At 34.4% G+C, this 11,947-nt stretch overlaps 1 protein-coding gene across 6 annotated transcripts; it reads right to left on the bottom strand.

The window, feature by feature from the left end:
• Window positions 1-10,365, bottom strand: LOC142230246 (alpha-tocopherol transfer protein-like). 6 transcript variants are annotated; one of them, XM_075300882.1, is made up of 7 exons: window positions 10,013-10,365; window positions 9,788-9,915; window positions 3,771-3,930; window positions 3,626-3,707; window positions 3,248-3,553; window positions 3,048-3,184; window positions 1-136 (listed from the first exon to the last, which is right to left on the bottom strand). In XM_075300882.1, the coding sequence occupies exons 2-7, from the start codon at window positions 9,876-9,878 to the stop codon at window positions 97-99; spliced, it is 816 nt and encodes a 271-aa protein (XP_075156997.1). In that variant the 5' UTR covers window positions 9,879-9,915; window positions 10,013-10,365; the 3' UTR covers window positions 1-96. The 6 variants fall into 6 exon arrangements, with proteins under 6 accessions (XP_075156997.1, XP_075156996.1, XP_075156995.1 ...); XM_075300881.1 differs by having other exon boundaries at window positions 9,788-9,910; XM_075300880.1 differs by having other exon boundaries at window positions 10,186-10,365.
• Window positions 10,366-11,947: the final 1,582 nt, after the last annotated feature.

Below are 11,947 nucleotides of genomic sequence, written 5' to 3'. Positions count from 1 at the left end.
TTACGGTCGTATATACTTGTTTTATTTATAATACAAAATTTAAAAAAGCAATCGTAATTACATTAAATCTATATATACATTTACTAAAATTGGTAATCACTGGATTTTCCAATAATTTGGGTCCATAAGGTAATCTCTGAAATTAAAAGAAAAATAACAAGAAATTAGAAGAAAGTGAGTAGAGTCAGGGATGGAAAATACAATTTTTAAGAAAGTAAGTTTAAAAAGTAAAGTTTTTTTTTCACGAAAAAGTACTTTTTACTAAATTTCAACAAAAATTCATTAGAAGATTATTGTCGAGAACTCCTTTAGACAGAATTTTAATGAAAATAAAATGTTGTTTGTCAACTCCTCAATTTTAAATATATTTTTTTTAATTTTATATCCGTTTACAAAGATTGGCGTATTACGGTTGCCACATTTGGTAGAATTCTACTGTTTGTAGATTGGTAGGTAAATAAAAATAAAATTTTGACAATTTTTTTTTTTATAGAAATAAAATTTTGACCAAATTTTTTATAGAAATAAAATTTTGACCCTATTTTCTATAGAGATAAAATTTTGACCAAATTTTCTATAGAAATAAAATTTTGACAAAATTATATATAGAAATAAAATTGTGACCAAATGTTCTACCGTTATAAAATTCTTAAAATTTTTTCTACCGAAATAATATTTTTAAAAATTTTTTTACCAAAATAGTATTTTTACAAAAAAATATAGGAATAAAATAAAATTTTCTGTAGAAATAAAATTTTGACAAAACTTTCTGAGGAAATAAATTTTTGTAGAATAATATTTTTTGGTAAGATTTTCTCCAAATGTTGGTAGATTTTTTTGTCTCAAGTTTCGACCGTGATTGTAATGGTTCGCATAATTTTAGTACGCGATCCATGATTTCTTATCTAGAATGTGTTCGTGTGGAAGAAGCACAGGCTTTTTTTGACTAAAACATTCTTGAAATTCAAGAAAATCGTGTTTTTTACTATGGTTTTTATACAAATTTTCTTCCCGCATGAACTTGTCTGTTTTGCAAATTTGTAAAAGACTACACGGATGAAAAAGACTGTTTTTCATATGTTTGGCTATAAACATTATATGTTTGGAACACAAATTTTTAAACACAATATTTTTGAGTGCAAGCATATAATGTTCATAAACTAGCATAACATGTTTGGGACATATATGTTAATATGTTAGAACATATTATGTTTGGGACATAAAATGTTTGTAAATATAATATGCTTGGATGCAAACATATATTAATTTAGAAATAGCCTATAAACATATATGTGTTTAGTAGCTTGGAGCGCTATTTAACAGGGAGCGATATTGAATTAAGTTGGTGGTTGTTGCTTGTTATTACAAAATTAACATTTTATTTTTCCTTGGTCAATTGATCAGCTACTTCTTTGATCCTTACAAACTGTGTGGTCCGCTGTTCGAATCCCCGTCCGGCAAAAGGTAAAATTGAAATAAAAAAAATCATACAATTGAATAATTTCTTCTACAATGTTTGTATTACAGAAAAAGGTGCTAAGAACTAAAAAATCTCGTGGAAGTGAGAAAGATGTGGGGGAATATACAATTGGGCAGAAACAAAATTTTGAGCATTCAGGTCGAAAACCTATGTTGTTAGCACCTATATTACCTGTCTATTTTCATAATTCATTATGATTGTAAATATATAAATAAATAAATAAAATTTTGAGCACAATATTGTTTGGGAGAATTTTTTTTAAGCATATAATATTTTTGGGTGCAAAATGCTTCCAAACATATTATATGTTCACATAATAACATATTGTTTTTTGGAAGACAACATTATTGAATTTGGATGCAAAAATACAAAATGTTTGGAACTTAGACTACCCAAACAGACAATGTTACAGAAACGATTTTTTATAAGCGTGTATTAGCAAATAAATTTGTTAAAGACTTTCACAAAATATTAAATTATTTTGTCAAAACTATTGTACCATAAATCTATCGGCTCAAAGATGTCTACACAGAAGCAGAGAATGAAGCCGCCGAGTCGCGCCGCCGATTTCAGTCGCCGCCGTTCATTTTTGGACAGTCGACGCCGCCGCCGAATATGTCGACTCACCGTCACTCAAATTTAGCCGCCAATTAATCAAACATATCGATTTAAATCAGAAAAATGTATTACTAATTGTCGTATTTTATCCAAAATTTTGAACCTTCCACCCACAATCAATCAATTTCACGCTGCTATAATAAATTTGCAAAAAATTAGCTCAGAAAATTTAAATGTATTGTAAATTTGATTGTAAGATTGGTTGTACAACTAATCTCAAACCCATTCGAATAATTTCAAATTGATTTTATAATGGATAATTGTCCGCCGCAGAATGGACAAATTTATATCGGCTTAGCCGTCAAGTCGCCGCCGCCGGAGGCAAAAATCTAGTGTCAGCCGCCGCCGACAAAAATGTATCGGCTTCATTCTCTGCACAGAAGGTACTAAATCATTCGCGGGGGTACTACGGTACTGACCAGGGAAGAAAAGTATTGAAAAAAGTACAATAGTACTGCATTTTATAGCACTAATGCCAATAACCAATTATGGGTGAGGTGCTATAAGTACTTAGCCTACTAAAAAAAGAACAACACTTTTTGGAAAAGGGCGATTTATTATTCAACAACTCCTTCAACTCGATGTACTTGATCCAGAGGCCCTCCAACTTTTTCAATTCATCTGGAAAAATGTTTTCTCGGGGCCTAAAAAGTAGGCCTCATCGTTTAACTGAAATTTGAAATTCAGCGAAAGACCTTCTCTGAAAACAAATTTGTATCCAGTAAGTGAATTTTCTATGTATGACAATATGAGACCAAATCAGTAGATGGGACAGCTATTGACCCAGAACAAATATTTGTCATTTTTCTGAATATGGAGACAATTTAATTTCCACAACAAAAATACTTTTCTGCTGTGGCTAAAATTTCGCTATAAGACGTTTACGAGGGGCTAAATACATCACGGATCCTATTTTCTTATCCCTATTTATACAATCAAAGGCAATCACCTTTTCTGCATTAGAGATTTGTGGAATTCATCACATAAATCTTCCACTTTGCCAGCAAAGCCTCCACATTCTTCGGGAAGGATATCACGGGGAACATGTTCGTAAAGGCCTTCCACACCATCAACATGGAAATGCATCTAATCAAGAGAAGTATAAAATTACAAAAGTTTTGGAAACTTCCAAGAACATATCAAACAAACCATTTCATAGACCTCTTTGCTGATGAAGGGTTTCACCACAGCCAATATTTTATTCAAATACGAGGGACAGTTTATTAAGTGCAAGCCTTTTATTCGTACCGAATAGGCTTGATGTAAGAATTTCAGGAATGTTCGTAATGTTCTCAGAGAGATGCCAGTGACATGTTGCATTTTATAGCCTTCCATATCCATAACAAGGACATCGCCTTCAGCCAGAACAGGGACATTATTCACAATAGCATCTGGCATGCTAAAACGGCAGTCATTGATCATAAGCAAAGTTTTGGCATCTTGAGAAAAATGCATCTATATAAAAAAAAAAAAACAAGTAAATAATTTAATAACATTTTTCCAAAAAAATCAGCAATTAATACAAACCATTTTGGGGTCTGGGTTTTTGAAGCGTATAAATGTTACACGACAGTTAGTGGGTGTTAAACCGGGCAAGGGTACCATATATCTGTATACCAAAGGTATTAGCAAAAATTTTCCTTTTCCACTATATTGGAGTTACCATACTCACGTGAAAGCATATGTATTACGGGTATCTTCATCTGTGGGATCACGATTTATGAATAGTTCGGGATTTTTATTACGCATTGTATAGTTGATTTCCAGCAGCTTTTTCGTTTCCTCAACATCCTTATACATGCAATAGTAGAAGCGGGTCAAGACTATGCGATCTGAAATATGAAAACAATACCGTAATTAGTGAGGCTTGCAAATGACCAGAACGGTGGAACTCAACAGCCATTGGCAGAAGTTTGTTTTCGTCCATTGGTGTCACCCTTTTAAAAAGACTTTAGGCACCCATTCCGATCACGGATACGTATCGCAAGCCATCAGTGTTGCCAGGTGAGTTTTGTATCTTCCCCCCAAATCTTAAGAAAACAAGTATATACGGCCGTAAGTTCGGCCAGGCCGAAGCTTATGTACCCTCCATCATGGATTGCGTAGAAAATTTTCCTAAACACTGCCATCCACAATCGAATTACTTAAGTTGCGGTAACGCTTGCCGATGGCAAGGTATCTTAAAACCTCCTAACACCATCTTCTAAATTGTATGTAAGTCCATACGTGGTATATATTAAATCAAAAAAGGTCGATCCAATACGTATGTAATTTAGTTTGACAAAGTAGACATAAAATTTTGACAAAATTTTCTACAGAAATAAAATTTTAACAAAATTTTCTATAGAAATAAAATTTTCACAAAATTTTCTATAGAAATAAACTTTTGACAAAATTTTCTATAGAAATAAAATTTTGGTAGATTATTTTTGGCTCGAGTGGCAACCATGATTATGAACCGAATAAAATTTGAACAAAATTTTCTATAGAAATAAAATTTTGACAATGATGAAAATTTTATTATGAACCGAATAAAATTTTAACAAAATTTTCTATAGAAATAAAATTTTGACAAAATTTTCTATAGAAATAAAATTTTGGTAGACTATTTTTGGCTCTAGTGGCAACCATGATTATGAACCGATATGGACCAATTTTTGTGTGATTGGACCAATTTTGGTACGGTTGTTAGCGACCATATACTAACACCACGTTCCTAATTTGAACCGGATCGGATGAATTTTGCTCCTCCAAGAGGTTCCGGAGGTCAAATCTGGAGAACGTTTTATATGGGGGCTATATATCATTATGGACCGATATGGACCAATTCTGGCACGCTTGTTAAAGATCATATACTAACACCATGTTCCAAATTACAACCGGATTGGATGAAATTTGCTTCTCTTGGAGACTTCGCAAGCCAAATCTGGGGATCGGTTTATATGGGGGCTATATATAATTATGAACCGATGTGGACCAATTTTTGCATGATTGTTAGAGACCATATACCAATATCATGTACCAAATTTCAGGCGGATCGGATGAAATTTGCTTCTCTTTGAGGCTCCGGAACCCAAATCTGGGGATCGGTTTATATGGGCGCTATATATAATTATGGACCGATGTGGACTAATTTTTGCACGGTTGTTAGAGACCATATACCAACACCATGTACCAAATTTCAGCCGGATCGGATGCAATTTGCTTCTCTTTGAGGCTTCGCAAGCCAAATCTGGAGATCGGTTTATATGGGGTCTATATATAATTATGGACCGATGTGGACCAATTTTTGCACGGTGGTTAGAGACCATATACCAACATCATGTACCGAATTTCAGCCGGATCGGATGAAATTTGCTTCTCTTTGAGGCTCCGGAACCCAAATCTGGGGATCGGTTTACATGGGCGCTATATATAATTATGGACCGATGTGGACCAATTTTGCACGGTTGTTAGAGACCATATACCAACACCATGTACCGAATTTCAGCCGGATCGGATGAAATTTGCTTCTCTTTGAGGCTCCGCAAGCCAAATCTGGGGATCGGTTTATATGGGGCTATATATAATTATTGACCGATACGGACCAATTTTTGCATGATTGTTAGAGACCATATACCAACATCATGTACCAAATTTCCGCCGGATCGGATGAAATATGCTTCTCTTAGAGGCTCAACAAGCCAAATCTGGGGATCGGTTTATATGGGGGCTATATATAATTATGGACCGATGTGGACCAATTATTGCAAGGTTGTTAGAGACCATATACTAACACCATGTACCAAATTTCCGCCGGATCGGATGAAATATGCTTCTGTTAGAGGCTCCACAAGCCAAATCTGAGGGTCCTTTATATGGGGGCTATACGTAAAAGTGGACCGATATGGCCCATTTTTAATAACATCCGACCTACATCGATAACAACTACTTGTGCCGAGTTTCAAGTCGATAGCTTATTTCGTTCGGAAGTTAGCGTGATTTCAACAGACAGACGGACGGACGGACATGCTTATATCGACTCAGAATTTCACCACGACTCAAAATATATATATATATATATATATATATATATATATATATATATATATATATATATATATATATATATATATATATATATATATATATATATATATATATATATATATATATATATATATATATATATATATATATATATATATATATATATATATATACTTTATGGGGTCTTAGAGCAATATTTCGATGTGTTACAAACGGAATGACAAAGATAATATTCCCCCATCCTATGATGGAGGGTATAAAAAAAAAATATTTATAAAATGCTTTTTAAACCAAACACCAGGTGACCGATGACCGTCTTTCAAGTGCTCGAGAGATGAAAACGGGATTTCGGTCACCACACTGAAAAAAAGCATGCCCCGTTCGAAAGATATTGTCTTTACTTTAATTTGGTATTGATTCCCAGCCAAAGAAGCGGAGAATACAAATAAGGATACTTTTAAGGCACAATTCTCTTTTAAATTTGGGTTTTGCGTACTTGCTTCTAGGAAACAAAGTTGAATTTTTCGTTTTTATACCCACCACCATAGGATGGGGGGTATATTAACGTTGTCATTCCGTTTGTAACACATCGAAATATTGCTCTAAGACCCCATAAAGTATATATATTCTGGGTCGTGGTGAAATTCTGAGTCGATCTGAGCATGTCCGTCCGTCCGTCCGTCTGTTGAAATCACGCTAACTTCCGAACGAAACAAGCTATCGACTTGAAACTTGGCACAAGTAGTTGTTATTAATGTAGGTCGGATGGTATTGGAAATGGGCCATATCGGTCCACTTTTACGTATAACTCCCATATAAAAGGACCCCCAAATTTGGCTTGCAGACCCTCTAAGAGAAGCAAATTTCATCCGACCCGTCTGAAATTTGGTACATGGTGTTAGTATGTGGTCTCTAACAACCATGCAAAAATTGGTCCGCATCGGTCCATAATTATATATAGCCCCCATATAAACCAATCCCCCGATTTGGCTTTCGGAGCCTCTAAGAGAAGCAAATTTCATCCGATCCGGCTGAAATTTGGTACATGGTGTTAGTATATGGTCTCTAACAACCATGCAAAAATTGGTCCACATCGGTCCATAATTATATATAGCCCCCATATAAACCTCCGGAGCCCCTTGGAAGAGCAAAATTCATCCGATTCGTTGAAGTTTGGTATGTGATGTTAGTATATGGTATCCAACAACCATGCATGAATTGGTTTATATCAGTCCATAATTATATATAGCCCCATATAAACCGATCCCCAGATTTGGCTTGCGAAGCCTCTAAGAGAAGAAAGTTTCGTCCGATCCGCCTGAAATTTGGTACATGTTGTTAGTATATGGTCTATAACAACTATGCAAAAATTGGTCCACATCGGTCCATAATTACATATAGCCCCCATATAAACCGATCCCCCGATTTGGCTTGCAGAGCCTCTAAGAGAACCAAATTTCATCGGATGCGGCTGAAATTTGGTATATGGTGTTGGTATATGTTCTCTAATGACCATGCAAAATTTGGTCCACAACGGTCCATAATTATATATAGCCCCCATATAAACCGATCCCCAGATTTGACCTCCGGAGCCTCTTAGAGGAGCAAAAGTCATCCGATCCGATTGAAATTTGGTACGTGGTATTAGTATATGGTCTCTAACAACCATGCAAAAATTGGTCCACATTCGTCCATAATTATATATAGCCCCCATATAAATCGATCCCCAGATTTGTCCTTCGGAGCCTCTTGGAGGGGCAAAATTCATCCGATCCGGTTGAAATTTGGAACATGGTGTTAGTATATAGTCTCGATTTGGCTTGCGGAGCCTCTAAGAGAAGCAAATTTCATCCGATCCGGTACATGGTGTAAGTATATGGTCTCTAATGGTCATGCAAAAATTGGTCGAAATCGGTCCATAATTATATGTAGCCCCCATATAAACCGATCCCCAGATGTGACCTCCGGAGCCTCTTAGAGGAGCAAAATTCATCCGATGCGGTTGAAATTTGGTACGTGGTGTTATTATATGGTCTCTAACAACCATGCAAGAATTGGTCTATATAGGTCCAAAATTATATATAGCCCCATATAAACCGATCCCCAGATTTGTCCTTCGGAGCCTCTTGGAGGAGCTAAATTCATCCGATCCGGTTGAAATTTGGAACATAGTGTTAGAATGTGGTCTCTACAAACACGCAAGAGATGGTCCATATCGATCCATAATTATATATAGCCCTATAAACCGTTCCCCAGGTTTGATCTCCGGAGCCTCTTGGAGGAGCAAAATCTATCCGATCCGGTTGAAATTTGCAATGTGGTGTTAGTATAAGGCCGCTTATAACCATGCAATAACACTAGCCAACAACCATTTTGTGAATTGTTTCTAGCATATTTTTTCTTATTGATTATGACCTACTAAACACGAAAATAATTTTTAAAAAATTTTCTGTCGATTGGTTTTCGATTTTTTTTTTTTAATTTCTGGAGGTACACCTACAATTTTGGGCATATCTTTCGTTTTCTTTGACCTTTTTGATCCTAATACTATTCAAATTAAAGAAAATTGAGCCGTCTACAACTCATTCTCAGAAAATTTTCAAATCGGGTAAGTAGTTTGGATGTTAGCGGCTTAAAAAGGTAAAAAAACGGCGTTTTTTAAGTAAAAATGTGGCAAAAAAAAAACATATAAAAATTCATATAAAATATAAAAAAAGTTTGTTATTTGTTGCCTAGTGTAATTGGTCCATATCGGTCTATAGTTATATATAGCCGATCCCCAATCACACAAAAATTGGTCCATATCGGTTCATAATCATGGTTGCCACTCGAGCCAAAAATAATCTACCAAAATTTAATTTTTATAGAAAACATTGTCAAAATGTTATTTCTATAGAAAATTTTGTCAACATTTTATTTCTATAGAAAATTTTGTCAAAATTTTATTTCTATAGAAAATTTTGTCAAAATTTTATTTCTATAGAAAATTTTGTCAAAATTTTATTTCTATAGAAAATTTTGTCAAAATTTTATTTCTATAGAAAATTTTTTCCAAATTTTATTTCTATAGAAAATTTTTTCCAAATTTTACTTCTGTAGAAAATGTTATCAAAATTTTATTTCTATAGAAACTTTAAACTTAATTATATACGTATTTAATCGGCCTTTTTTAGTTTAATATATACCACGTATGGACTATGTGGTATATATTACGTGGTAGGAAGTTTTAAGATACCTTGCCATCGGCAAGTGTTACCGCAACCCAAGTAATTCGATTGTGGATTACAGTCTTCAGTAGAAGTTTCTACGCAATCCATGGTGGAGGGTACATAAGCTTCGGCCTGGCCGAACTTACGGCCGTACATACTTGTTGTATTTATAATGTAAATTTGTTCGATAAACCTCAAATACATTGTTTCGTATATGAGTATTTGCGAGTAATGCAAAACCCGGAAAAACACACCTATTATTTTGTTTATGTATACAAACAAACAACAAAAACAACTTCTAACTACCGGTTTTCAATGGCCCAATGAACCAGAGTTTAACAATCTAATCACAATGCAATGTTGTAAAATTGTTGTTATTGGCTTGGTTGGCAAACATTGTAGGCAACTCACACAAGTGTTATCGACCGCCGCTACTACCAGTTGAACTTACCAATTTTATTGGGCAGCTTTTGGTTATCTTCAAACCAATTTTGTAAGTGGTCAATAATTTGCTCATGGTCTTTATTACCGTTAATTTCCATAGCTTTTATATTTCGAGATTAGATTCTGCAGTCTGTTCTTGAAATAAAGGAAAAAAAAACTTTTAAACAATTGACACTTTTTTGATACGTTATATTTTTGTAAAAAAACATTAAAAAACTTTTAAATAATTTACACTTTGTATTATATTCTTTTAAAATGCATTTATCGAAACAAAAACAATAACAACAGTATATATTTTCTTTAATTATTTATCATCCCCATATGTCGTAGATACATTAAAGCATTTCTTTATACGTATGTATGTATGTATGTGTATATGTCTGATTTCGTGGTTTGTTTACATACAAATGCCGGTATTTATAGATTTTCTTTATGTTCAACTAGCATGGAGAATTCAATAATAAAAGGGGTGGGGGCGAATGGGAGGTGACACAACAACGCAATGCAAACTTGTTGCTACAATGTGCGAAATCGCGTGATGCCGTCGTACTTCACTGTTCACGTTTTCAACACCAACTGAATCCAATCGACCAATGACTTCGTAAAAGCGCTTAAGTTACCATACAGACAGAGAGACAAACTTGCTGGCTGTTGACATAACGTCTAATGGGGGCATATTTGGTTTGTCTTTCGTTAACGCAGGGTTTTCATGGGTTCACTAGCAAGTTCATCAGTCTTTATTGAATGCATAACTTAATGGCATTTTTATGAAATTCATAAGAAATTTAGAAAAAAACAAGTATATACGGCCGTAAGTTCGGCCAGGCCGAAGCTTATGTACCCTCCATCATGGATTGCGTAGAAACTTCTTCTAAACACTGCATTCCACAATCGAATTACTTAAGTTGCGGTAACGCTTGCCGATGGCAAGGTATCTTAACACCTCCTAACACCATCTTCTAAATTGTATGTAAGTCCATACGTGGTATATATTAAATCAAAAAATATCGATCCAATACGTATATAATTCAGTTTGACAAAGTAGACATAAAATTTTGACAAAATTTTCTACAGAAATAAAATTATATCAAAATTTTCTATAGAAATAAAATTTTCACAAAATTTTTTTATAGAAATAAAAATTTTCACAAAATTTTCTATAGAAAGAAAATTTTGACAAGAATTTCTACAGCAATAAAATTTTAACAAAATTTTCTATAGAAATAAACTTTTGACAAAATTTTCTACAGAAATAAAATCTTGGTAGATTATTTTTTGGCTCGAGTGGCAACCTGATTATGAACCGAATAAAATTTGAACAAAATTTTCTATAGAAATAAAATTTTGACAAAATTTTCTATAGAAATACAATTTTAGCAATGATGAAAATTTTATTATGAACGGAACAATTTTAACAAAATTTTCTATAGAAATAAAATTTTGGTAGATTATTTTTGGCTCTAGTGGCAACCATGATTATAAACCGATATGGACCAATTTTTGTGTGATTGGACCAATTTTGGTATGGTCCTTAGCGACCATATACTAACACTACGTTCCTAATTTGAACCGGATCGGATGAATTTTGCTCCTCCAAGAGGCTCCGGAGGTCAAATCTGGAGAACGTTTTATATGGGGCCTATATATAATTATGGACCGTTATGGACCAATTCTGGCACGGTTGTTAAAGATCATATACTAACACCATGTTCCAAATTACAACCGGATTGGATGAAATTTGCTTCTCTTGGAGACTTCGCAAGCCAAATCTGGGGATCGCTTTATATGGGGGGCTATATATAATTATGGACCGATGTGGACCAATTTTTGCATGATTGGTAGAGACCATATACCAACACCATGTACCAAATTTCAGCCGGATCGGATGAAATTTTCTTCCCTTTGTGGCTCCGCAAGCCAAATCTGGGGATCGGTTTATATGGGGGCTATATATAATTATAGACCGATGTGGACCAATTTTTGCATGGTTGTTAGAGACCATATACCAACACCATGTACCAAAGTTCAGCCGGATCGGATGAAATATGCTTCTGGTAGAGGCTCCAAAGCCAAATCTGACGGTCCCTTTATATGGGGGCTATACGTAAAAGTGGACCGATATGGCCCATTTTCAATACCATCCGACCTACATCGATAACAACTACTT

This window comes from Haematobia irritans, chromosome 3 (assembly GCF_050003625.1).
Source record: "Haematobia irritans isolate KBUSLIRL chromosome 3, ASM5000362v1, whole genome shotgun sequence".
Taxonomy (NCBI): domain Eukaryota; kingdom Metazoa; phylum Arthropoda; class Insecta; order Diptera; family Muscidae; genus Haematobia; species Haematobia irritans.
Note: the sequence above shows the minus strand (reverse complement) of the source record. Positions and strands in the feature narration are given on the sequence as shown.

Bases quoted from the DNA above. Each gene is read 5' to 3' on its own strand.
- LOC142230246 (XM_075300882.1), bottom strand. From the start codon at position 9,878: ATGGAAATTAACGGTAATAAAGACCATGAGCAAATTATTGACCACTTA. The intron at 3,185-3,247 runs GTTTGTTTGATA...TCTCTTGATTAG, and splicing joins GCAAAGAGGTCTATGAAATG to ATGCATTTCCATGTTGATGG. The intron at 137-3,047 runs GTGATTGCCTTT...TTTTAATTTCAG, and splicing joins AAATCTCTAATGCAGAAAAG to AGATTACCTTATGGACCCAA.